The sequence below is a fragment of the Bos indicus genome, chromosome 6, assembly GCF_029378745.1.
Source record: "Bos indicus isolate NIAB-ARS_2022 breed Sahiwal x Tharparkar chromosome 6, NIAB-ARS_B.indTharparkar_mat_pri_1.0, whole genome shotgun sequence".
NCBI lineage: Eukaryota > Metazoa > Chordata > Mammalia > Artiodactyla > Bovidae > Bos > Bos indicus.
The window spans coordinates 73,168,877-73,196,404 of NC_091765.1; the positions used below are offsets into that span (position 1 = coordinate 73,168,877).

General features: G+C 42.3%; 1 protein-coding gene across 1 annotated transcript in view; it reads right to left on the reverse strand.

Moving 5' to 3' along the window:
- IGFBP7 (insulin like growth factor binding protein 7) overlaps nucleotides 1-26,894 on the reverse strand; it is a 77,690-nt gene extending 50,796 nt beyond the window's left edge. The window contains exon 1 of the mRNA XM_019962815.2: nucleotides 26,370-26,894. Within this exon, the coding sequence (XP_019818374.2) occupies nucleotides 26,370-26,844 (475 nt within the window). The 5' untranslated portion in view covers nucleotides 26,845-26,894. The remainder of the gene's footprint in view (nucleotides 1-26,369) is intronic.
- Between the last annotated feature and the right edge of the window lie 634 nt (nucleotides 26,895-27,528).

The following is a 27,528-nucleotide window of genomic DNA, read 5'->3' on the forward strand; positions in this document are numbered from 1 at the left end:
GTTGGTGAGGACATGGGAGAAAAGGGAACCCTTGTGCACTGCTGGTGGCAATGTAAATTGGCGCAGCCACTATGGAAAAACGTATGAAAGTTCCTCAAAAAATTAAAAATAGAACTACCATATGATTCAGCAATTCCACATCTGGGTATTTGTCTGAAGGAAGCAAAAACACTAACTTGAAAATATATGCACTCCTATGTTCACTGCAGCATTATTTACACTAGCCACGACATGGAAGTAACCTAAAGTCCACTGATGGATGAATGGATAAAGAAGATGTGGTGTACACACACAATGGAATAATCCTGTACATGTGCATGCTCAGACATGTCCAACTCTTTGTGAACCCATGAAGTGTAGCTGCCAGGGTCCTCTGTCCATGGAATTCTCCAGGCAAGAATACTGGAGTGGGTTGCCATTTCCTATTCCTGACCCAGGGGATCTTCCCGACCCAGGGATCGAACCCTTGTTTCTTGTGTCTCCTGCATTGGCAGGTGGACTGTTTACCACTGTGCCACCTGAGAAGCCCACAAAGGAATAATACTCAGCTGTAAAAAGGAAGTTTTGCCTTGCAACAACAGGGATGGATCTTGAAGGCATTATGCTAGGTGAAATAAGTCAAACAGAGAAAGACAAATACCATTATGATCTCACTTGTATGTAGAATTTAAGACAAACAAAAACGGAACTCATAGATACAGAGAACAGAGTGTGGTTATTAGAGGTAGGGGTGTGGTGAAGGGCACAAAAGGTACAAAAATTTCTAGTTACAAAATAAATAAGTCACAAGGATGTAATAATGTACAGCATGGTGACTACATTGATAATACTATATTTGAAAGTTGCTAAAAGAGTAGATCTTAAAAGTTCTCATCACAAGAAAAAAGTATGACTATGTGTGATGGTGGATGTTAACTAGACTTTTTGTGGTAGCCATTTCACAATATATACAAAAACTGAAGCATTATGTTGTACACCTGAAACTAATATAATATTGTATGTCAATTATATCTCAATAAAAAGACCTTTAACAAAAATGATTATAAATCTCACTATATAATACTAAGCTATATAAAACTTTTGAGGTTGGGGGAACTTCTCTGGTAGTCCAGTGGTGGGGACTCTGAGCTTCCACTCCTGGGGGTATGGGTTCAATCCCTTGATGAGGAACTAATATCCCATATGTTGTGCAGCACGGACCAAAAAAATTAAAAAAAAAAAAACCAAACTGTTGGGGTTGGAAGTAATCTTGAGTCATTTAATCCAACCCTCAAACTGGATACAAAAGTCTGCTCTCTACCAGTTTATGGTTCTCTGCAGGAAAACTTCCAGAGACCCTCCCCCAAGGCTTTCAAATCCATTGCTACATCACCGTTGTTATTAGAAAGTTTTCCCTTAAGTGAACTAAAATCAGCCTTCCTGCAACCTCCACCACTAATTAAAATTCCATTCTCCAAAACATCATGGAATAAATTGTTTTTCAAGATGATAAAAAAAGAAGTCCATGCTCATTGTAACAATTAAAACAATACACAGTACATAAAGAGACAGTAAATTGTCTACTTTAATCTCATGATAATCCTAACACCACAGTAACCTGTTGGAGGGAGGAAATGGCAATCCACTCCAGTATTCTTGCCTGGGAAATCCCATGGACAGAGGAGCCTCCTGGGCTACAGTCCATGGTGTTACAAAGAGTCGGACATGACTGAGCGACTAACACAGTAACCTATGTTAACAGTTCATACATCCACATATTTTTTCAGTTTATTTTTTTAATTAAAATTTTCATATTTAGCTGACACATTGTCTGTTGTCAGTGAACAATCAGTGTATCATATGATGATTTATTAGGTCAATATACATAAAACAACTTCATTCTTTTCAATAACTACAAAATGATCCATAACATGGGTGTAGTTCTTTAAGAGCATTCAGGATGTTTCCATTTTTTTTTCTGTATACAAACTATGATACAATAAATATTCTTACACATATGTCCTTATGTATTAGTCCTTTTGTTTCTGTAGGATAGGCACCAAGAAAAGTGCTTTCTGGGTCAAAGGGTGTGAGAATGCTTAGTTTTCATAGACTTTCTTAGATTACATTCAAAAAAGTTGTTAGGGATTCTTGTCTTTGGTGATACTAATCCAGAGTGCTCATTTCCTCACATATTTCCCAGCAGTGGGAGGTAGGAATTTTTAAACATTAGGTCCAGTTGAAGGGGGAAATGCTGTACGTCACTGTAGTTCTAACTGCATTTTCAGGACCACTTGTGAAGTACAGCAGCTTATCAGGGCAACTCTTCACAGGTTTATTGGCCACTGGCAGTTGTTCATTTTAATTCACTATAACTTTTGCTTATTCATCTTTGGGTTTTTAAAAAAAAATCATTGTATGTGAACTCTTGTTTATTACAGATATTTACTCTTTGTCATCTATTTTGCAAATAATTCCTCCATGCTACAAACGTCTTTCAGCTTTGTTTTTGTTTTTTTCACCACCATTTATTTGTGGTGGTGGTCGTGGTGGTTTAGTGCTAAGTTGTGTTCGACTCTTGTGACTCCAAGGACAGCAGCCTGCCAGCCTCCTCTGTCTGTGCAATTTCCCAGGCAAGAATACTGGGGTGTGTTGCCATTTCCTTCTTCAAGCGATCTTTCTGACCCAGGGATCAAACCCACATCTCAGGCATTGAAGACAAATTTGTTACTGCTGAGCCAGCAGAGAAGCCCCATTTATTTGTGGTACTGGTTATCACGTAGCCTGTAAGCTCATTGAGAGCACTGAGCTGGTTTTTTAGTACACCGCTATACCTTCAGCATCTTAAATAGTGCCCAGCACATAGTCGGTTCTCAATAAAAATGACTGAAGAATACATAAGCTTAAAACTTTTATGTAGCCAGATCTGTCAATCCTCTCCTTTATGATTTCTGGGTTATCAGAATAGTTTTATTACTTTTAATTTTTTGCAATTAATCCTTTAATCCAGCTGGAATTTTTTGTTCAAAAATTTTTTTTTTCCTATTTGGAGTTCAGGGTCAAATGCTTTACCCTACTTCCTACCACATACAAATTCTACATTAATACAGGAATACACCCTATCACTTTATGTGCTATTAAAATATCTTTGCTTAAGAGCAGTGGCCCTTGAATGGCTCACTCAACTATTATGTGATCTCGCAGTTAGAAATGTTTGGCAAAAGAATAGCAAAAAGAGATGAGATACTATATATAGAAGCATTTACACTATGGCATCAGGAGAAAAGGGAGTCAGAGGACTTACCACCTTATGGTGTGGAGGTCTGAGAGAAAACCCAACAGGTTATCTAGACAAAAGAGCCTAGACAAAATTCAGAAGATAAAACAGAAACCAACTGAGGATCCATCAGAGTTTCTAGAAAGGCTTCATCAAGCTTATACATGCTACACAGATAGAGACCCTGAGACCCGGGAGAATGTAAGGATGATAAATAAGACCTTCATCAGGCAAAGCACCCCAGAGATTACAAAATTATGGAAATGAGATTATTTGAAATGAACCCTTCTCAATTAGTAGATGTTGTTTTTAAAAGTATTCAACCACAGGCAACAATGTCAAAAGCAAGGAGATGCATGTTTTTGAGGTAGCAGCACTGAAAGCAAGTAACCTAAAGGAGGGCTTCCCAGGCTGTTCAGTGGTAGGAATCTGCCTGCCAGTGCAGGAGACCTGGGTTCAATCCTTTGGTTGGAAAGATCCCCGGTAGAAGGGCATAGCAACCCACTCCAGTATTCTTGCCTGGAGAATTCCATGGACAGAGGAGCCTGGTTGGCTAGAGTCCATGGGGTTGCAAAGAATTGGACACAACTGAGTGACTGAGCATGCAAGCAATTAATTGTTAATTAATTTGGTTAATTCTATCTTTAATAGCACATAGAAATAACCAAATGAATTCATAAATAATTAACCAAAAAATAAAGATAATTTGCTTTTTGTGATTTCCTGTTATATTTCTCTCTTCAGCTCTTTTTTACCTCTCCACTGGAAAATTTTTAAAATTTTTATGTAATTGGTGCTGAGTTGAGCCCCAGGAGAATAACTTCACAAGCAACCCAGGTGCTTCTTGAGAATAATTCTACTTAGACAATAAAATTATATCACAGGATTGAATGTGGTTGACTATACTTTATTATAGTCCAGGAACCTTAAAGATAGAAATCATACCTTATTCCTTCTATATCCTGCCATAATTCAAAGATCATTTTGATATATTGGTCAAGAAACCATATTTAAACCTCTTCCTTTTCTCCAGTTGTTGTTGAGTTGTCTTGCAATCACAAGGACCTAAATCACTCCCCAACTGGCTCTGTCTTTCCTTCCTCTCTACTGTTCTACTTTCCTGCTCACTTTTGATTCTACTTCCAGAAATTTCTCCTGGGTGAAGGACCTTGTCCTGGAAGGGAGCCCTAGCCGGTCAGTTGTGAGAATTCATGGGGCTCAGACCGCTCAGCTCCACAGGGCCTTCCACGGTTCCCTTGCACTCACCGACTAATGGACTGGGTGCATCACACTTTCCAGGAGCGAGTGCTTGTTGGCTGTTCTGAAATTTTCTTGTTATCAGGTCTGTCATCACCTCATTATTTTCCTCTGCTTCCATCTACAAAGCTGCTGACATCATGCAGGTCTTCCAGCAGAGCTGGCTTGCTTTAACCCACTTACTTTACAGGGCTAGCTTGCTACCTTTTGTGTGGTTAAGTGTTGTCCAGGGGGTTTTGATTTTGGTTATCTAGTGGCTTTATTTTTACTTTTGAAAAACAGTAAAGTGAAGTCGCTCAGTCATGTCCGACTCTTTGGGATCCCATGGACTGTAGCTTACAAGGCTCCTCTGTCCATGGAATTTTCCAGGCAAGAGTACTGGCGTGGGTTGCCATTTCCTTCTCCAGGGGATCTTCCTGACCCAGGGATCAAATCTGGATCTCCCGCATTGCAGACGCTTTACCGTCTGAGCCACCAGGGAAGCCCTGGTAAAATACACATCATAAAATTTACCATCTTAGCAATGTTTGAGCATATAGTTCATAGGGTTAGGCACATTCATATTGTTGCACAATAGATTCTCAGAACTCTTTTCATCTTGCAAAACTGAAACTGTATCTATAGCCACTCAACAGCTCCCTATTCCTCCTTTCCCCCAGCTCCTGGCAACCATCCTTCTCCTGGCTGTTTTTCTGAGGGGATTGAATTCAGAGAGATCAACAAACTCTGTTGCTGCCACCGCCCTGCTATTAAATCCTAACTCTTGGAGACTGGAGCCTGTGTTCCATACCCACAGTGCCAGGGTAGCACCTGATAGAAAGAAAACACTCCTATACTTAACTGATGAAGGAGTAATTCTTAATTCCTGTTCCTTTTGGCAGGGTGATAGGATGCTTTCTTGTACTCATTAAAGTGATTGATGGTTAACATAAAAGTTGCCATCTTTATCTGGACTGATGCCTTTCCAGGCCAATATGCAACACAAGCTCCTAGGGGGGAGAGCGCTGCCAACTCTTGATTACCCAACTAACGGAGGGCGGGGAAAGGAGAGACTAGCTCACATGGATGCCGATTTTGAAGTACCTTATATTTTGCTGTGTATGAGTTTGTTGTGGCAGATTTCCTTACTAATTACCTTTGGTTCAGGCTGACATTATAAAATAAGCAGCTCCCAGGCCCTATTTGCTGGTAGTGATTTGAAGGGAAGGTATACACGGGGTGGCCTATTAAAAAGTAGACATTTGACACAGATGTACACAAGGTAGTTAATTGGGCATATTTGAGAGTTGTTGTTATAGTAATTGGTGAGATCAAAGGGAATACAATCTTGCATTCATATAGGGCTTTACAAAAAGCCTTCAAATCCATTACCTCACTTCTTTCCCTTGACTCCAACTCTTGAATACAGGCCTTGATGGTGTCACTTCACAGTGAGGAAATGGACAGGCCTGGGAGGTTAAGTAATATAATCACACATTTAGTCAATGTATAATCAGCACTGTTTTCTTCTCAGGTTAGTTTCTTATTTAAAATTTTTAAAATAATTTAATAAAAATTTATCATAAGTTTTACCCTGTCTTTTTTATTCTTAATACCATATAGTCATATCCTCTTTTTAAATTTATTATTATTTTTAATTAAAGTTTAATTGACCTACTAACGTTATGTTAGTTCCACATATTAAAGCAAATAAAGCACTAACTCACAAATGTGTTAGCCATCATTTCTGTTAGAGACTTAAGGAGTAAAATATCGTTTCTTTCAAAATGCTCTCTTTCAAAATGGTCTCTATGAAGCTCTTTGGCACCTTTCATATACGACTTCTTCCCTCTTCCCACTGAATTTTGGGAATGACATTTTTCTAGAAAGCTCTTTTTTTTTTTTCCCAGTCATGATATGTTTTATCACCTGATTCTCAATAGTGACTGGTGATTGATTACTGTTCAGTGAAATCTGATGGGGTCTATGGACTCTCAAACACTGAAGTCATCCCTTAAGTGTGACTCCAGCAACTGTTTCTGAAGTCTAAGACTAAAAACTGCTGCCCAGCTATGGCAGACACTTCAGGTAGGCCCTAATCGCCACCCTCCTCAGTCTTTCTTGCTGCTAGAGGTAGTCAAGTGACCCATTTTCAGCCAATGAAATAGACGTTTGCTGAGAGGAGAGGGTCTGGGAACCCTTTGCTCATTTGGTAAAATGAGATGACAGGCACTGCCTTGGATGAGGACTCAGTGATCGGAGGTACTGTAGCCTCCTTGTGACCATCAAGCATGAAGTCAAAACCACACACAAAGGATGGCAGAGCACAAAGACTGAACCTGGGTCCTCCACGCTGTTATTGTTGAGTTGTTAAACCCACACCAAGAGCTGTCTACATCTGGACTCTCTGTTCCGCAGGCAACTCCACCCCTTCTAAGGGAGCCGCTGTAGCCAGGTTCTCTGTTACTCCCAGCTGAACACATTCCTTACTGATGGACCAACTGTTGCCCTTTTGTGTTATCCTTCTTCTTCCCCTCTTCCCCAACTCCAAGCATCTCCTTAAACATTGTAGGAATTGGCATAGAATGGCACTTTCACATCAGGTTACACATAACCTAAAAATATTTACAAACTGAAATATAATGCACACTCAATTACATGACTGATTCTGAAAATCGCTGACAAGTGTTCACCTCTGCTTAAGAATTTCTTCAGTCTGAGATAAATGTCACGCTTCCATGAAGCATCTACCATTTCCCACTTTTTTTGGGCAGTGTCAGAGGTCAAGATCTTCTAGTTCTTACGATGCACTCCGTTGGTTTTAGGGATCTCTCAGTGGGTCACATTCCACAGAGATATGAAGCAGATGCACATGAATGCATGCAACACAAGAAAAAAATATGAAAACTCTCTGAGACTCAATTTTATTCAACTCATTAGAAATTTAATTTGTTCTTATGCTCTTCAGTGATATTGGTTTTATTTTTTTAGAAAACATGTGAAAGCAGAGATTTACCTGGTTACCTTTTCTAACTTATTTTGGATTTTCTTCAGAACACTGAATGGCACATTGGTTGGTTACTTCACTGAGCAAAGCTTACGGATCCAGGCAGTGTGCTTGCTTTGGGAACTGGATCACCTGTAATTAACCAAGTTAATCACAAGCACTTGGGGAACAATTATATCATGCTATATTAGACAGATGCTACTGCCAAACCTTGAATTTCAGTTATTTACTAAAGCAACAGCTTTAGGATCTCTGGAGAGTGTTCTTCAAAAACACATATATGGTTTAACAGAACAAGCACAAGTATATGCATTTCCATACTTTAGTAATAATCAGAGTAACTGAAAATTGTGGAACCGTAGCATATTAGCAATACAGGCAGTTTAAAGGAGACACAAGTTTAAGAATGGAAACTGAAATTCACAGATTAAGAACTGGAATGAAGTATTTCTTATGTTTAGCTGTCTCTGAAACTCAATTTTAGCTTCCTGTGGCTTTAAATGTGGGTACACGTGTGTGTCCATCGACACAACAGCTCACCTGAAACCCTTCCCACTTAATTAGGCTCTGCTTGGGCACTCAAACTGAATCATGGTTGCCTAATATATAATGTGAGGACAACACACCACAGGGTTCTGGTGGGGATTAAAAAGGTGTTATATGTGTGCACGTATGTGAAAATTCTTATAAACTGTACTGCACTATGTTAAGGTCTTGTTAGTATTCCTCTCTCCCAAATATGGGAGAAATTCCACCAGAACAATTACACACAGCCTCTCCATTTTATAACTATATTTTCTACACATGTTTAGTTACTCTCTTAGCTGGAATAATTGCCTAACAGAGGACTATTGTTGCTGAATGTACTGGAGATTAAAGGATTTAAGGAAAAAAGAAAGGAGGCTTTGCCAATCTCTAAGAACCCAAGGAGAGCTCCAAGGACACTGTAGTAAAATGTTGTAAGTAGGTCCTTTTCCAGTTTTATGAAGTGGAGCAGGCCATAGGCTCTCCCGGAGAGGTGGAGAGTAACAGTGTATCTCACCCTGAAACAAAACAGGGGTCAAACCATGGTCTCAGTATTATGCACAGAACTTGTATTTAAAGAGATGCTAAGAATCAACTATATGTGTATTTGACTGTATGTAGTCGGAGTTGTGAAGGCTATTTTTTTTCTTCTGTGAAAAAATACTAAAGACAAACCTTCCAAATTTCACAGTTTTTTACTGTTTACATCTCACATAGATGGCTGCCACTGCAACATTTTTAAGCTACCCTGGCAGGGCTGCACGGACTTTTTATAAACCCCGGTTCAGTGATGGAAGAAGAGTTCTAACTGATCTGATCTACTCTCAATGCCTGGAAGTCTTGGATGCAAACTAGGGCCCTTGGGTTTTTGGCCAGTCATTACAAATCTCATAAATAGGAACTGGGCTTAAGGAACAACTCTCAATGGTCTCTAGGCCATCAGAGAGGGACAGTCACAAGTATAATCCAAATCTGAAGATAATTAAAAAGTAATTTCAATGGCATATTAAAATGTTTTGCTTTTGGCTTTTTGTTTTCAGAAAATGTGTTTAAATTATTTTGGAGAGACTAATTTTTAAACAAATCCATCAATATCAACATATATCAACATTTTAAAAGAATCTTCACACCTTTGAATAAGTAAGTCTAATTTGGGATCTATTCTAAAGAAACAATGCAGAAGAAATAAGATCTATAAATCCAAAGATGTGAGTTTATTTTTGATAGAGGAAAACTGGAATATATTATGGCTCATTCAAATGCTTATGCAACATCATATATATTTATAAAACATTTTAAACATATGGAAAATAATTATAAATAAAAACAAGATGTAAAAAATACTGTCAAAATGGTTATATAACATATGCCTAGAAAAACACTAGAATAAAATAAAATATGAACTTGGTAGAATAAAAACATTAATGATTTCAACGAATTCTACAATTTTATTTAATGTTTTTCTTAAATAACAAAAAAGATCTTTATTGAAAATTAAATTTAATTCTGGGAATTAACATTTCCGGAACACACAGCTTAAATTAATTTAATTAACAAGGCTATGTAAGTCTAGAATTTATAACCCACTGTGGTTTGTCCAAAAAGCTAAACAACTGCAAAATATATCCTCCTGGTCTCAATAGGTCATTGCACCTGTTTAAAACTTAGCTTTTACACATTGCCAGGCCAAGGTGAATTTACTGCATATTTTTTCTTAGCATTACCGAAGTATTTAAACACCATCTTAAAGATTCTTTTGGATCAATATTCTATTCTTCCATTCTGAGCCGATGAAAACAAAATTCACTCATCTCTCCAGAATGTCACTTTAGGCAAAGTAATAACTAAGTTTATACTATATCTTTAGGCCTAGTATATTATTTACAAGCCCTTAGGTCTGTAGTTAGGATATATTCTTAGGCCACAAACATGAATGTAGCTTTGCTCATCTTTTCCCTCCAGTATGAATTGCACAGAAAATATATACTTCCAATGATAAAGAGTTGAGATGAGTACATATATGTGTGTGTATCCTTTGCTCCCATGCATTCTTACTGACCAGATTTACAAGGAGCTTTTTTGTTTTAGCCTAACTCCACTTCTGCCTTGCCACACTTCACAAACCACCAACTGGACCACAGGTTTGTGAGCTCCTTACAGAAAGGGCATTATCTTTTTCCTCACTGCAAATTTCCTTGTGATGGCTCTTTGCACAGCATTTACAAAAAGCAGGCACTTGACATGACTGACAGGGAAATCACTATAATTTTCCACTTCTGATGACAGTGAAGGTCAGGCAACCTTTGTTTCCTGAGCTAAGTGATGGGTGAGCTCAGTTAGGCCAGGGTAGAGTTTAACTGCTAAGCATAAACCTGGAGAGCGGGGAGAGGCCTGGCTGCAGGCGAGGTGAGGGATGATACCCTGAGCTTGGCTCTGTGAGAGGGGAGGAAGGGTATGAGGGAGGTCAGCTGGTGGGAAGGCTGGAGGGAGAATTGGGAGGGCCTTCGTGCACCCTGTGAAGATTTAGTAAAATCTGCACTTCGCATCGGTGCCTGTGGAATGGGAGTCCTGCTTGCAGGGGGGTGCAGGGCAAAACTAGAGACTGGCCGCGGGGGCGCAGGGACAGCACATGTGTTTGTTAACCTGGGTCAAGAGTCCAAGAAGAATCTTCTAAGCGCCTGTTAAACAAGCACCTCTAGGCACCAGAATTAAGCAAAGGAGGCATAACCCCTACGTGTGCTCTGATTTCAAAAACCCTGGCAGTTCCCTAATGCTTATCACTGATCTGACCCTTCCCAACAGTGTTGGTCATCATTATTTGTGAGTGCTGTATGTGCAAATCCACCTACTTGGTAAAATCTATTTATAACTCCCCCTCCCCGCAAATAAGATCATCCTTGGACCTGCACAGAGTGGCAAAAACTGTGAGGCCCCAGCTGAGGTCAAACAAGACAACATTCCACCTTCTTGATCCTGGTCTCCCACTGTGACTTTGCAGTCTAATACCACTGAGAATTCAACAAAACAGATTACAAAAAGCACTGAGCTCATGGAACTTAGGTTCTAGTGACATGACTGAAAGACTGCATTGTACAGATTTAGGTGAATACCTAAAGCACCGTGGTACTCAAACTTTCATTACTACCAACAATACTGATGGATGTAGAAATATTTTCATTCTGTAGATTCAGATTATGGCACTGAAATAGTCAAGGAGATAAAAAGCTGCCAAAGCATCAGCCTGCTTGTGCTGTATCCAGTGACCATTTTTTCTAGGGCTTTCGCTTCCTACCATGTATCAGATAGCCTGAAAAGTCATCTCTGCTGTAAAACACTAGAAGCTGGATAAATTGAGCATAATTGGCCTCTTGTTATTATAATTATCCCAAGGAAATGATGCTCCCTCAAAGACACAGTAAGTCTTTTTAGGACCTTGGTTCTGAACCTAGCCTGGACCTTAAAATCATCTGGGAAGCTTTTAAAAGGCTCGCTGCCCAGATAACAAGAAAACCAGTGAAACCAGAATCTTGGCACTGGAACTCAGGCATCAGCATTTTATAAAATTCCCTAGGTGATCTGGTGTCCAGCCAAGGTCCAGAACTACCACTGTAGAAGGTGACGGTGTACCTACTGCATGGAGAGGCATTAGTCCCAGTGTTCTGTCAGCTTGTTATTCAAAATGACTAATGCTTGGGGAATCCGAAAAGTTATGCAGCTTCTTAAATCTTTTCTCCACACCCTCATTTCTTGTGCTCTCCCCTCTATACTGGGAGGTGAATGTTATCACTTTTCAGATGGATACAAAGAACCAACCTAAGTGGGTACCTTCCTGAGGCTAAATGTGCCCATTGATAGTTAAACAGTTCATTTTTTTAAAATGAGCTCCTGCCAAGGCTACATGTGAAAGCCAAAGCAGAGATACAAGAATCACAAGCAAAAGATTTTATTATTTCTATCAATGAGTCTCTAAACGTCAAGGATAACACCCAATATGTACATAATGGATACTGATCGTACTTTTCCTCTGCCAATCTCTGTGATTCTGGTTCACCCTCCTCTTTGGAGACAGTACCTCCATTTCTAAACAATGAACCAACCAACAAAACCGCGCAACATTTCCTATATGTGCAGGGAAAAAACAGACCAGTAATTACTGAATTTGAGTGTCTCCTGAATCCAAAAAGTCCTCTATGCATAAAAGATGTTATTAGAAAATACTGTGTGTGACCTGAGCTGGAACATGGAAATATTCCATGCTGTGAAAACAAAGTGAATCCTCGGGCCAGCATCCGGGGGGTTCCCATGTGATTGTCTGCATTTGGACTCCCTGCCCTGGAATCCTTGAAGAACAAGGACAAAAGCCCGATGGACGTTTCCAGGGATTTGTTTATAAGAACATTATCCTGCCTTTTTGTTTGCAGAGATCTAAACACTGGTTTCAGATCTCACTTGAAGATAGTCTGGATTGGTTAAAATGAGACATCACATGCTACAGTCAAGGCACTTATAAACTAACTCATACCAGGGTTTATGATGCTAATACCAGTAAAAATTAAAATGAAACTGTATTTAATGAGATTTTACTACATGCCAGGTACCAGGGCTTTCCATGAATCTCACTTAAGCTCCCAAGAACCCCAAGTGGCAGACGTTATTATTATGTTTGTTTTGAAAGTAAGAAAACTCTGAATTGAGGAGGTTAGAGTCACACAGTTAAGTGGCAGAGAGGACTTTGCCTCAGGTGGTCTGAGTCCCAAGTTCACACTCTTGACCACTCTGCTATATTTCCTTACAAATAACCAGTCACGTTTTGGCTTCTGTGCGACCAGCACAGTCACAAGAGTTGAAGACAAGGGTCAGATCTGGGGTCAACCTTGCTGCTGCTGCTGCTGCTAAGTCGCTTCAGTCGTGTCCGACTCTGTGCGACCCCATAGATGGCAGCCCACCAGGCTCCTCCGTCCCTGGAATTCTCCAGGCAAGAACACTGGAGTGGGTTGCCATTTCCTTCTCCAATGCATGAAAGTGAAAAGTGAAAGTGAAGTCGCTCAGTCGTGTCCGACTCTTAGCGACCCCGTGGACTGTAGCCCACCAGGCTCCTCCGTCCGTGGGATTTTCCAGGCAAGAGTACTGGAGTGGGCTGCCATTGCCTTCCTTGGGGATCTGTTAAACCCATGGTCACCAGGGGGTGTGCTTGTCTCTCCTATACCCTGGACTGGACCTGAGATGGGTCACAGAGTTTGGGGCTGATGCATGGAATGGATTAGGCTCCTAAAACATTGAGAAAGCTTCCTCCCAAAGGAGTGTTAAGACAAGAGGGGACAGCCATCTCTCGCATGACATGGGCTGAGCTGGCTGCCTCTAGGGGTGGATGTCAAGTGTTTGCTTATTCACCGTCTTCTGCGAGAAGCCAGGAGATGGCTCATGAGTCTGGGGATGGAGTTGAGGGAGAAGACGGAGCAGAGCTCACCATTTATAAAGTTGCTGGCCAGGCTCTGTAGCTAAGAAAGGGTTGAGAGGTGGAGAAAGAAAACCCCCTTTCTTTGCACTCCATCAAACAGGAAAAAAGAGCAGTCTGTAACGACAGGCCAGGCAGAGCAGGTGAAAGGAAAGAAGCCTCAGATGGGGCAGGACTGCAGGAGGGGGCTGCTAACTTGCTCACATCACGGCTGGGTCCTGAACAGGCCTGCCCCGGCCCTGATAGTTATCTTCTCATGAACCACAGGCTTAGTGGTACAGCAAGAGCCAAGCTGGATCACCTTCTGCCTTCTGCTCTGCAGCTCTGATCTGAGACACACCTGAGCAGAGAGGGGCCTTCGGCTCCACAGTCCTGACCTGTCAAAACTCAGGCACCATCCTGATCTCTGCCCTGGCCTGGCCTCTCCAGCTGGGCTGAGCATCTCTAATAAGCGGCCTCACTGCAAGGGTCCCTCGCTCCGACTCCTCTCACTCAGGGCTGCGCTGCCACCCAAGCCCTTCATTCAGGATCACAGGCTCCACGGCTTCCTGAGGGGGGTTCTTTGGAAGCCAGGGCTGCAGTGTAATTGCTACAGCTGCTATTGAAATTCACTCTTGGATTTCTGTTCCCTGAACAGGAAGTTCTGAAAGCTCCCACGGAGAAGAAGCAGGCTTTGCATCCTTCAGGCTTGGTCTGTTCCGACAGATTCCTAAAGCCTCATTTCTGTGTGGTCTCTTTCAAAACCTTCTGAAGGTGCCAGGAGATCTACTTCTTGATAAAAATTTTTCTCCCATGCTTGGGGTCAGGCCAAAAAATTGCTGAACAGATGTTAGATCTGAAGCTTTCTCAATTCAGCCACTTGACCGCCGGCCTGCTAATCTGCCCGGATGTAAATGAGATGTCTTTGAGCTTCTCTCACTCAGGGAAAAAGACAAGATTCCCCAAAAGCTGGAGTCATCCCCTCCTCAAGAAAAACAACATGAAAGAACAGAGTGATTGGAGTCAGCTGCGTTTATGCCTGTTAAGACTATTAGAGTGCTCTCTTTTTTTTTCTTTGTCAGGAAGTCACAATGGATTAGACTTAATTGAATCCTCAAACTCCTACATGGATTTTTCTTCTTTGGCAAGTTGTCACTTGACTGACAAAAAATACACTCCAGTCCCTAAAAATGCAAATTCCCTAAAGAGAGTATACGGACCTATGTATGATGAACTACTGCTCAGATGTGGAGTAAATATTATTATCCCAGCCAGGAATATTGATGGTTCTGTGCTGGAGGGGCAGGCCTCAGTCAGCACTCAGGGCTGAAACCTCAGATGAAAGTCCACACTTGAGTGTGTGGGCAGTCTTCTTGGGGATCTTCTCCTATACCCTACTCAGAGTTACCAGAAAGGCCTGGCCAATGACCAAACACCACACACAAATGGTATCTTCCTAGAGGTCCTGCTTGGGAGAATCTTCATGCCAGCTGCCTCTAGCATACTGGACCTTTAAGAGCCTCTTGGTTGAGGAATCTCCCTGGTAGTCCAGTGGTTAAGAAAGAGCCTCCTGGTTGCAACTAAAGAGGCTTGCTCTTAGATTTGCAATCTGACCCTCGAAGGGCCAACTCTAGACTGGGCACTCAGGGACCTGTACAAAGTCCCCTTAAACATCCATTCATAGAAGGCATACCATCTTTCGCTGAATGTAACATATTTATTACAAGTTGCACCACACTACCACAAAAAGCCAGTTGAACCATGACATCAATTCTGTTATCATACAGAATTTCTTTTATGCTATTGAAAAAGCTCTTTCAGAGCAGTTTAGACAGGAATGTATCTTATATCTCTTTTGTTAACTCATCAAAAGGAAAAGAGAAGTAAGATAAATTCATTAAGGTCTTCCTAACACTTTTTCACACCCAGGAGTTTGACTTTTGTGAATCAAACTCCTGCCTTCAGAGAAGGCAATGGCAACCCACTCCAATGTTCTTGCCTGGAGAATCCCAGGGATGGGGGAGCCTGGTGGGCTGCCGTCTATGGGGTCGCGCAGAGTTGGACACGACTGAAGCGACTTAGCAGCAGCAGCAACACTTTTTCAGAAGTGTTTCAGCTGCAGAAGAATACCTAGATTTATGTCCTAGAACTGCTAGTTACTGGCTGTGTGACAGCTGACCTTCAGTTCCCTTATTTGGAAGCTGGGATAATAGCTCCCCTTACCTTCCAAGGCTATTGTGTGGTTTCCGAGGAAACATCCACGGAAACCCTCAGTAAAGCATTACACAAACACCAGTTATCATTATCACACCCTACAAGGCACTCTGTAGAGTTTTGGCCCAAAGGAGTTTACAGAGTAGTCAATAATGATTCCTTACATTTTTTGGTGCTGCACAGTATTACAGAATGATTTCATGTCCATTCTATAATCTGACCTTTGTGATAATTCTGTGAAGTAGGGAGAATACACTGTGCCTTCATTTATGCAATTTATATATAATAATATATCTTAATTTATATATACTAATTTAAGTATATATAATTTATATCTTAATTTATATACATATAATGTTATTCTGAGGTTTTTGAGGGGGTTGCTTTTTCATAGTGGTAAACTCTACTCTGAACATGTCAGCTCTCCTTGCCTTGCCAACACTCTTCTGTAAGTAACTTCATAGCATCTGAATGGGGCTTTGTCAACCCTGGGTTACTAGGTCTGTTTTACCTGGTCTGAACCTTTCTTACCTTTCAGACTTTGCAACCTGGACCTGCTTTTAGACCCAGGCAATTTCATGCATGACTCCTCTCTCTGTAACCCATGGCTTGGTGGAGGCACTGAGAGGGCAGGGTTCTTGCTAGGCTTCAGCTATTTCTGATTAACCTCACCCTGCTTTCCTTTGCAGGATGGTTAAGTCAAACTCAACAAGTTAAATATTTTAAAAGTACTATTTAGAATAAGAAGAAATTTCTCGAGCCTTGGGAATCCATGTCCATTTCCTCTGAGTTCCTTTATTTAATAAGTTATTTTTGGCTGCCCTGGGTCTTTGCTGCTGTCTGCGTGCTTTCTTGAGTTGCAGTGAGTGGCGGCTACTCTTTGTTGCAACGCAAGGACTTCTCATTGCGGTGACTTCTCTTGTTGCAGAGCACAGGCTCTAGGTGTGCGGGCTTCAGTAGTTGTGGCACACAGGCTAAGTTGTCCATGGCATGTGGGATTTGGGCATCCGGACCAGGGATTGAAACTGTGTCCCCTGCATTGGCAGGTGGATTCCCAACCACTAGCCCACCAGGGGAGCCCAAGTTAGTGTTTTCAAAGGCATCAGATCATTTGCCATTAATCTAACTTGGGACAAAACGAAATTCAACTATTTTACACATTAATTTTAAGTCATAAATAAACATCCCCCCCCCCCAATATCAACCTTTTTTCTTTTTCCTGACCTCCTCACTTTGTCTCAGAGGTTTCATGGAGGCGATGGGATACTGGTGGGGTGGTGGTCTTAAATCAGCCTGAAAGAGCCACACAGATCAGGCTTGGCAAAGTTTCCCTTGGGTGCTTCTATAGTCCTTCCCATTCTCCTATGCCACTCATAAAGAGTAAAGGACTCACTGGGAAAACTTTAAAATTTCCTAACATAACCAGGCTCATTCATTTACATATTCCTAAATCTTCTTCCAAAGTCTTCTTCCATCTCAAAGCTTTTTAACAGTGCTACTCCTGGATCTAAATTACAAAAAAAGGTTACACTCATATGCTCCCTGGCGTAAAAGTTCTTTTGATAATATTTCAAGGTTCTTTTTTTTTTCCCCCCAAACAGTTGGCTAAAAACAAAATGTTATCTGTCTTACAGTTAAAAACACAGACGAGGTGAGATCATTTGTGAAGCAGCTTAAAGTAAAGGAAGCACCATAATCTTATCCACTGGGGGAGGAATTTAGAATGAGGGAAGGCTGGCTGGCCTTGGATTCTATTCAAGGGAGTTCTGTCACTAAACTACACAAAAGAGAGCCTTATAAGGCAGTTTCTTCTAGAAGGCAAATCTATGACAAACCCAGAGGGCAAGCTCTAGAGAAAGATGGGAGAGCGTATTTAAGGGCATTAAATAAATGTCTTCTCAGCTCAGTCACTCCATCTCATACGTCTAGAATGTAAAACGTCTTAAAAGACCTTTCATAACCTTATAACATCATCTCCCAGACACTTCCCCTCCTCCCTTAGGTTATCTCTCGGTTTCATAAAAAAGAATCTTTGAAACAGAATTCTCCTGACTCCCACCAGAGCACATTACAGGATTCAACAGCTTTTACTGCAAGTTCTTACTTGTGTGTAATCGAAAAGTGCCTCGTGGCTATTTAATTCCAAGCCTGTTAATTTGTCTCCTGAAGAATTGCAGAACAGTAGGTCAGGCACCTTCCATTTAATAACTAATTCCTAAACCATGAAGAAACAGTAACTTGTTCTTTGGATTACTTTCCTCTAAAAGAATCTTAAAGCAACATATGGAATGGGAGAAAATATTTGCAAGTGTTGCAACTAACAAGAGTTCAATTTCCAAAATATACACACAGCTCATACAACTTAACAACAACAAAAAAAGGACTCAATCGAAAAATGAACAGAAGACCTAAACAGACATTTTTCCAAAGAATACATACAGACGGCCAATAGGCACATGATGCTCGACAATGCTATTAGAGAAACGTAAATCAAAATGACAGTGAGGTACTACCTCACACCAGTCAGAATGGTCATCATCAAAAAGTCTACAGACAATACATGATGGAGAGTATGTGGAGAAAAGGGAACCCTCTTACACTGTTAGTGGAATATAAACTGTTAGAGACACCATGGAAAACAGTATGAAAATTTCTTAAAAAATGAAAAATAGAGCTACCATATGATCTAGGAATCCCACTCTTGGGCAAACATCTAGAGAAAATCATAATTCAATAGATATATGCACCTCAATATTCATTGCTGCACTATTTACAATAGCCAAAACATGAAGAAACCTGAGAGTCCATTGACATATGGAAGGATAAAGGAGATATGGTCCATGCTCAGTCACTCAGTCATGTCTGACTGTTACTCCATGGACTGCAGCCCGCTGGGCTCCTCAGTTCGTGGGATTTCCCAGGCAAGAATACTAGAGTGGGTTGCCATTTCCTCCTCCAGGGGATCTTCCCAATCCAGCGATCGAACCAGTTTCTCCTGTGTTGGCAGGTGGATTCTTTACCACTGAGCTACCTGCTGCTGCTGCTGCTGCTAAGTCGCTTCAGTCATGTCTGACTCTGTGCGACCCCATAGACAGCAGCGCACCAGGCTCCTCTGTCCCTGGGATTCTCCAGGCAAGAACACTGGAGTGGGTTGCCATTTCCTTCTCCAATGCATGAAAGTGAAAAGTGAAAGTGAAGTCGCTCAGTCGTGTCCGACTCAGCGATTTTCCAGGCAAGAGTACTGGAGACCGAGATACCTAGGAAGCCTCAAAAGAAGACGTGGTACATGTATACAATTGAATACTACTCAGCCATAAAAAAGAACGAAATAATGCCATCTGCAGCAACATGGATGCAACTAGAGATTATCATATGTATTAAATGAGAAAGAGAAAAGACGTATGATATCACTTATATGTGAAATCTATAATATGGTGCAAACTTATCTATGAAACAGAAATAGACTCAGTAACATAGAGAACCAACTTGTGGTTGTTGGGGAGGGGGAGTTGTCAAGATGGAGTCCCTCTTTTAAGATGCTCCCAGTCTAGTGGGGAAGACAGACATTCAAAGAGCCCTTTTCAGGCAGTGGAAGGTGCTATACTAACTAGAAGAGCTCCTTCTTCTCCCAGGAGCTCTGCTCCATTGCTGAAATCCTCACAAGGGCCCTCAGCATGGCTTGGCCCACCCCCACTTAAAGCTGCTCATCCACCCCTAGTTTCTATGCTATTTCCCTTGTGTACATTCTTCACAGTACATACTATGTGAAACTACCTGTTTACTTGTTTGTGTTTAAAGTTTATGATAGATGCCATGAGAGAGGGATCTTGTCTATCTTATTCAAGGCTGCTTACCCTGAGACTAGAAAGAGCACCTAAAAATTCATATATTCATTCATTCAACATATATTCAAAGCATTTACTAATGCCAGGGACTGATTTAGGCCCTTGAGGAGAGAACAGGGAGTGAAATTCCCCTTCCCTCATAGAGCTTGTTTTCAAGTTGAAAAATGAAAACAATGGATATTCATTGAGTGCTTTCTATGGATCATCTTATTGAATCTTCACAACAGTTCTATGAGAAAGGTATGATTATAATTCTTATATTACAGGTGAGGAACCAAGGCCCAAAGAGGTCAAGGATCATGCTCAAAGCTAAGTAAGTGGCAGAGTTAAGATTTACACCTGGGAGTCTGGTTCTGGAGCTCAGCATCTTAACTATTCTGCTAGAATGCCTTGTGCTCACATACACACAGTACATGTGCAATAAATACTAGCTAGAAAGCAGAGGAGCTGAATAGGTATTTTCCCCAAGAAGACATGCAGAGGGCCAATAGGCACATGAAAAGATGTTCAGCATCACTAATTGTTAGGGAAATGCACATCATAACCACAATGAAGTATCACCTCTTGCCTGTCAGAATGGCTGTTACCAAAAAGGCAAGAACTAACAAGTGTTGGTGAGGATGTGCAGAAAAGGGAACCTTTGTACACTGTTGGTGGGAATGTAAATTGGTGCAGAAACTATGGAAAACCATATGGATATTCCTCAAAAAATTAATAATAGAACTACCATATGATACAGTTATCCCACTTCTGGCTACTTACCCCAAGAATACAAAAACACTAATTTGAAAAGATAGAGCAGATGGTTAGATAGCATCACCAACTCAACGGACATGAATTTGAGCAAATTCTGGGGGATAGCAGAGAACAGAGGAGCCTGGAATACTGCAGTCCATGGAACTGCAAAGAGTCAGATACAACTTGGCAACTGAACAACAAAGTCTGAAAAGATATACGCACCTTAAGTTTATCATAGAATTATTTACAAAGGTACAATAGCCAAGATAGGGAAACAGTGTTAAGTGCCCAGAGACACATGAATGGATAAAGATGTGGTACACACACACACACACACACATATATATATACAATGGAATATTACTCAGCCATAAAAAAGATTAAATCTTATCATTGGTGACAACATGGAATGGATCTTGAGGGTACAGTGCTAAATGAAATAAGTCAGAAGGAAAAAGACAAATACTGTATGATTTCACTTCTATGTGTAATTAAAAAAAAAAAAACAACCCAAGACCCAAAATAAATGAACAAACCAAGCCAAACAAAAACAAACAGGTAGCTATAGAGAACAGAGCAGTGATGACCAGTGTGGGTGGGGTGGGGTAGACAGCAAAATGAGTAAAGGGGGTCAACTGTATGGAGACAGATGGAAACAAAAGTTTTGGTGGTGAGCACCCTGCTGGGTATATAGAAGTAGCAATATAATGTTGTATACTTGAAATGTATCTAATGTTATAAGCCAATGTTACCCCAGTAAAAAGTAAAGTAACATCCTCCACCTCCCACAGAGTATATAGACAGACTCAGAACATTAAAAAATAAAAAAGATGCCTGGAAGCCATCAGCTTCACATGTGTACAGAGCTGTGTACAGAGCTGTGTACCAGAGCTGAAGAAGGACAAGAACATAATTATGAGGGGTAAGGAGGGGAGGGGAGAGACAAGGGGTTTCATAAAGACAATGATACCAGTTGATCCTTGAAGGCTAAGAGTTCCAAGAGTGGAAAGATAAGTGAAGGTGTGACTGTGAACAACAGCTAAGAGCAAACAATTACTGTGGCTGGACCATAAAGGTGGTTGGAGAGAAGAGGCCAAAATCAAAATAAGAGAGTTATTGTGAAGTGCTAGGTAGTTTTAACTTGGTCCTAGAGGTACTAGCTGAGCTATTCAAAATCCTTCAAGATGATGCTGTTAAAGTGCTGCACTCAATATGTCAGCAAATTGAGAAAACTCAGCAATGGCCACAGGACTATAAAGGTCAGTTTTCATTCCAATCCCAAAGAAGGGCAATGCCAAAGAATGTTCAAGTGAAAGTGCTAGTCACTCAGTATAGTCTAACTCTGTGACCACATGGACTGTAGTCTGCCAGGGCTCCTCTGTCCATGGAATTCTCTAGGCAAGAATATTGGAGTGGGAAGCCATTCCCTTCTCCAGGGGATCTTCTTGACCAAGGGATCGGACAGTAGTCTCCTACATTGCATGCAGATTCTTTACTGTCTGAGCCATTTGCTTATTTCACCTGCTAGCAAAGTTGTGCTCAAAATCCTTCAAGCTAGGTTTCAGCAGTACGTGAACTGAGAAATTCCAGATGTACAAGCTGGGTTTAGAAAAAGCAGAAGAACCAGAGATCAAATTGCCAACACTTGTTGGATCATGGAGAAAGCAAGGGAAGAACATCTACTTCTGCTTCATTGATTATGCTAAAGTCTTTGACTGTGTGGATCTCAACAAACTGGAAAATCCTTGGAGATGGGTGTACCAGACCACCTTACCTGGCCCCTGAGAAACCTCTATGCAGGTCAAAAAGTAACAGAATTAGAACTGGACATGGAACAATGGAACAACTTCAAAATTGGGAAAGGAGTATGACAAGGCTGTATATTGTCACCCTGCTTATTTAACTTATATGCAAAGTATTACTTATTTATTTGGAGTCGCTCAGTTATGTCCGACTCTTTGCGATCCTGTGATCTGTAGCCCACCAGGTTTCTCTGTCTATGGAATTTTCAGCCAAGAATACTGGAGTGGGTTGCCATTCCCTTCTCCAGGGGATCTTCCCAACCCAGGAATCAAACCTGGTTCTCCTGCATTGCAGGCAGATTCTTTACCGTCTGAGCCACCAGGGAAGCCTATATGCAAAATCCATCATGTGAAGGGCTGGGCTGGATGAATCACAAACTGCAATCAAGATTGCCGGGAGAAATATCAACAACCTCAGTTATGTAGATGATACTACCCTGATGGCATAAAGTGAAGAGGAACCAAATAGCCTCTTGATGAGGTTGAAAGATGAGAGTAAAAAGGTGGCTTGAAACTCAACATTCATAAAATTCATGGCATAACATCATGGCATTCGATCCTATCACTTCATGGCAAATAGATGGGGAAAAAGTGGAAGCAGTGACAGGTTTTATTTTCTAGGGCTCCAAAATCACTGCAGATGGTGACTGCCAGTCATGAAACTAAAAGACACTTACTCCTTGGAAGGAAAGCTATGACAAACGTAGAGAGTGTATATAAAAGCAGAGATATCACTTTGTCAACAAAGGTCTGTATAGTCAAAACTATGATTTTTCCAGTAGTCATGTACAGATGTGAGAGTTGGACCATAAAGAAGGCTGAGTGCCAAAGAATTGATGCTTCCAAATTGTAGTGCTGAAGACTCCTGAGAGTCTCTTAGAAAAGAGACCAAATCAGTCAATCCTAAAGGAAATCAACCCTGAATATTCATTGGAAGGACTGATGCTGAAGCTGAAGTTCTAGTACTTTGGTCATCTGATTTGAAGAGCTGACTCATGGGAAAAAGACCTGATGCTGGAAAAGATTGAAGGCAAAAGGAAAAGGAGGCAGTAGAGAATGAGCTGGTTGGATGGCATCACTGACTCAAGGGACATGAATTTGAGCAAACTCCAGGAGATGGTGGAGAACAGTGGAGTCTAGTGTGCTGAAGTCCATGGGGTCACAGAGTCGGAAACGTGACTTAACAACAGAATAATAGCAAACAACAAAGGTACTAGCAAGAAAGAGTCTTTTAAGAATGAATTCTGATTCTACAAGTAAAAAATTAATTCTGAGGGAGAAGAGGGAATGAGACACAAGGACCAAGGGATTGCAAAGTAACTCAGATATAAAGGATTATACACAAAAGGAGTAACCAAGACCCAGAATAAAGAGGCATGGTGTTCTTCCCTGTGAGATTTTATTACATATCTTGGCATCTCTATCAACTTTTTTAAAAATTTATTTTTATTTGTTCGGCTGTGCCAAGTCTTGGTTGTGGCATGTGGACTTTTATTTGCAGCAACCAGTCCATCCTAATGAAGATCAGTCCTGGGTGTTCATTCATAGGACTGATGTTGAAGCTGAAACTCCAATACTTTGGCCACCTGATGTGAAGAGCTGACTCATTTGAAAAGACCCTGATGCTGGGAAAGATTGAGGGCAGGAAGAGAAGGGGATGACAGAGGATGAGATGGTTGGATGACATCACCAACTCAATGGACATGGGTTTGGGTGAACTCCGGGAGTTGGTGATGGACAGGGAGGCCTGGTGTGCTGCAGTTCATGGGGTCGCAGAGTAGGACACTACTGAATTGAACTGAACTGGGATCTAGTTCCCTGACCAGGGATCGAACCCAGGCCCTCTGCATTGGGAGCACAGAGTCTTAGCCACTGGACCACTAGGGAAGTCCCTCTATTAACTTTTAATTAAACTGAATTTTCAAATCTCTTCTAGTTACTCATGACTTCAGGGACCTCAATAAGATCTAATGGCACTAAATTCATGATGACAGTCTTAGGTGAGATTACTAGGTCACTACCTTTTAGATTGGGGTTCTCCTGGGCTCCAGGGAAAGTGCTCTGGGTGACAGGTTTGTAACTCATATGGATACTTTGTTAATCAGCAAGACCAGACTTCTTTTGTTCATCTTCAACTGTACAGCATCTAGCAAGAGTGCCGACACCTGCCACATGGTCTCAGTAAATGCAGGTTAAGTGAGACAAACAGTGATGCCCTCTCCATCTCAATACTTGAGGATGCATAACTTGAGTTTCTTCTGAGGGTAGAAGAAGAACCCTTTCTAGACTGGAAGAACCTAGAAAATGCATTTCTATTCTTTGCAAAGTCCCAGTACTAAATGGCACAGAGGTTAAAGGCACTCTGATGGGTTTGCTTCTGTGATGTGTCAAAACACATTCAGGAATCAGGAGAAATAAATTAGATCTGGCTTTAGTCCCATTTATCTCTGCTGTGGAAACGTACTCCGGTGGACCTCACATTCTTTTCTGCTCTCCCTGGCTTTTTTCTATAAAATGGTCTCAGGCACTAGACTCCTTAACTCTAAATTTAGATTGGGGGAAAAAAACTAATTTATGACAAAGTTTCCAGTTTCAGAAGCTATTTCTCTTAACATTTTCCCAAACATAAAGGAAAACTAGGTCTGTAACCTCATGACATTGGAGAGATGCTGAGGATCTCGGTTTACATGATAATGAGGTTACATGACTACTTCTACATGACTAACAGTCTCAATGTTTTATAATTGCACTGTGTGAGTGTTTAGAGATGTAAATAGCAACGAGGGAAGATGCATAAAACTAGCTACAGGCTAGAAGTGACCATAATACTCAAATAATCTCCAAGCTAACCTTCTGCTCTGATAAGGCAAATTCCACTGATTTGGAGACTGTGGGGAAAAATTCCCCTTGGAATGTGTAAGAAAAATGTCAATATTTGGAATGAATTCTTCAACTATGCACATTTCTCTTTTCATGGTATGACTGATAAGTTAGATCCAAAGGAACAAATGACTGCTTCTGTTGGAAGAGCATGTGGATTACTTTGCATTGTGGTTTTTCTAAGTTTAAGGTGATGATAATATAAATAGTTAACAGCAAGTTGGTTACACTATTTAAAGCTTTCAATCAGTGACATATGACCTATTTGCCATTTGGACTTCTGGGAAAAACTCTAACAAAATAACTGGTTGGGAGCTTGGAGAAAGTCTGAGCTGTGTTAAAGGACCAACTGCTTCTGTCATTTCAGGAGAACGGCCTCCTCTCTCCCTTTCTCTGCCTTGGCTGGGACCAGGAATGGGGCTGCCAAAGTTGGATTTCTAACTTTCCCCTGAAACTGCTTTCTATGGAAAATGTTATTTCAGACTTGAGAATTAAAAGCCCCCTCCTTTTATTTTGCAAGTCCAGACTCTCTTTATTTTCCCCTTTCATTTACGGCAAGTTTGGACTTGTCTGGAATAAAATAAACGACCAAACATAACCTCAAAGGCATTCCTGCTGAAAAGTGCATCCTGGGGACAAATTATTAAAAAAAAAAGAAGAAGAAGAAGAAGAAGAAAGAAAGAAAAGAAGGAATAAGAGAGAAAAACAAAATGGTTATAAGGTTCATAATATATACGACATCTTTAAAGAGGTATTTTTTTTTCTCCCCACAAATAACTAGCTAGTTTAAATTACTGTTTGAGAATCTGTAAAGTCCAGTAAGTGAATTATTTCCCTTGACATTAAGAAATCATGAAATCTAATTTTTAAAATTCTTACAATCTAGTCCATCAAACACGAGACAACTTCTCTCTGAAAGTCCTTATTCTGTATTTCATTGTCAAACTCCTTTTCCCTATCTCTTGCCTTCATCTCTATCTAGACACTCAAGCCAAGAAAGAAAGAGGCGAAAATGTATTTCTGGGTTCCGCAAAGAGTGGGGGCAGCTTTCGTGAATCGATTTGCCAGTTGTTAGTATGAGCTGGGTGGGCTTTGGGGACGGGAGAGTCTATGGTATCGGGAAATCTTTTCTATATATTCGTTCGCTCCACGAGTCCTCACTTTCTTGGTGCACGCACCGAACTCTCAAAATAAAATCACACACACAAAAAAAAAAGAAAAAAGAAGAGGAGGCGTCGTCCATCACTCCCTCCCGGCATCCCACGACCGCCAACTCCCCCAGCTCTTGTCTCCTGGGATGCCCACGGGAGGAGCCGCGGGAATCAGCCGGGCGCGCGGGCCGCAGACGCCCTGCCGGGTCTGCGCCGCGAGGGGGCGCCCGGCTCTCTCAGCGGGGCGGGGCGGGATCCAAGGGGAAAGCGCAGGTGCCCACCTTGCTCGCAGGTGCCCTTGCTGACCTGGGTGATGGCCTTCTCCCCGCGGCTCTCGGCCCTGAGGCTGGCGGCGCGCAGCTGGCAGCCGCTGGAGTAGGTGACACCGTCGCTGCCGCACACGGGGTAGCGGCTCTTGCACACACACACGCCGCTCACAACCGGGCCGCCTGCTGCTGCCCCGGCTTTACCCTTCCGCCTCTTGCGGCTCTTCACGCACTCCATGCCCGGCGCGCAGTGCCCCCTGCCGGCGCCGCCGCCCCCGCACGGCTCGCCCTCGCCGCGGGCGCATACCGGGCAGCAGCCGCACGCGTCGCGGGTCTCGCCCAGCTGGCAGCCCCGCGGGGGCAGGGGCGGGCAGGCGGCCGGCTCGCAGGGGCCGCAGGCGTCCGAAGAGGAGGAAGAGGAGAGGGGCAGGAGCAGGAGCAGCAGCCCGGCGGCGCCGAGGAGCAGGGCGGGCAGCGGCGGCCGCTCCATGGCGGGGCGCGGTGGCGGCAGCGGGAGCGCGAGTGAGCCGGACCCGCAGGCCAGCGTTTTAAACCCGGCCGCGGGAACCACACCCCGGGGCGGCGAGAGCGGGGCCGCCTAGCCCGCGCCGCCCCGCCCGGAACTGCGGGGCTCGGGCGCGCCCCTGCTGGCGGGGCCGGGCGGGGCGTCGCGGGCCCGGGGATGCTCGGTCTCACGCCCCTTGGCTTTGGGTTTTAGCTCCGAGCGCGCCCCGCCAGGTCCTGCTCGGCCCCCTGCTCCCCAGGGCTGCGTGCACCCCATCCTTGGGGAATCGCCCTTAGTGAAAACAGCTCCCTCACAGCCTTGTTCCTCGGCTCTCATAGTCCGAATATTTATACTTCTTCATAACAACTTTGAGATGATCTCCTGTGTAATCCATTATATTCTTGTGGGTCTGGGAGACCTGAGTAGTGATCGTTCTGCGGTTTGCGAAGCTCTTTTAAGAACAATTCGTTTTCCAAACCCCACTTGGAGATTTTGTGTCCCGGTTGGCCACAAGCCCGGTGTGGTCTTGGGTGCCGAGCTTAAAGGACAAATTGTTGCCAACCGCTCCTCTTTCTGGAACCTCATAACTTCCTGCTCCCCCTGTGCTTTCTCATGTCAAGTTTTATGTGTGAGTAGTGGAACCCATGCGAGAGCTGGTTGTGTCCTCAG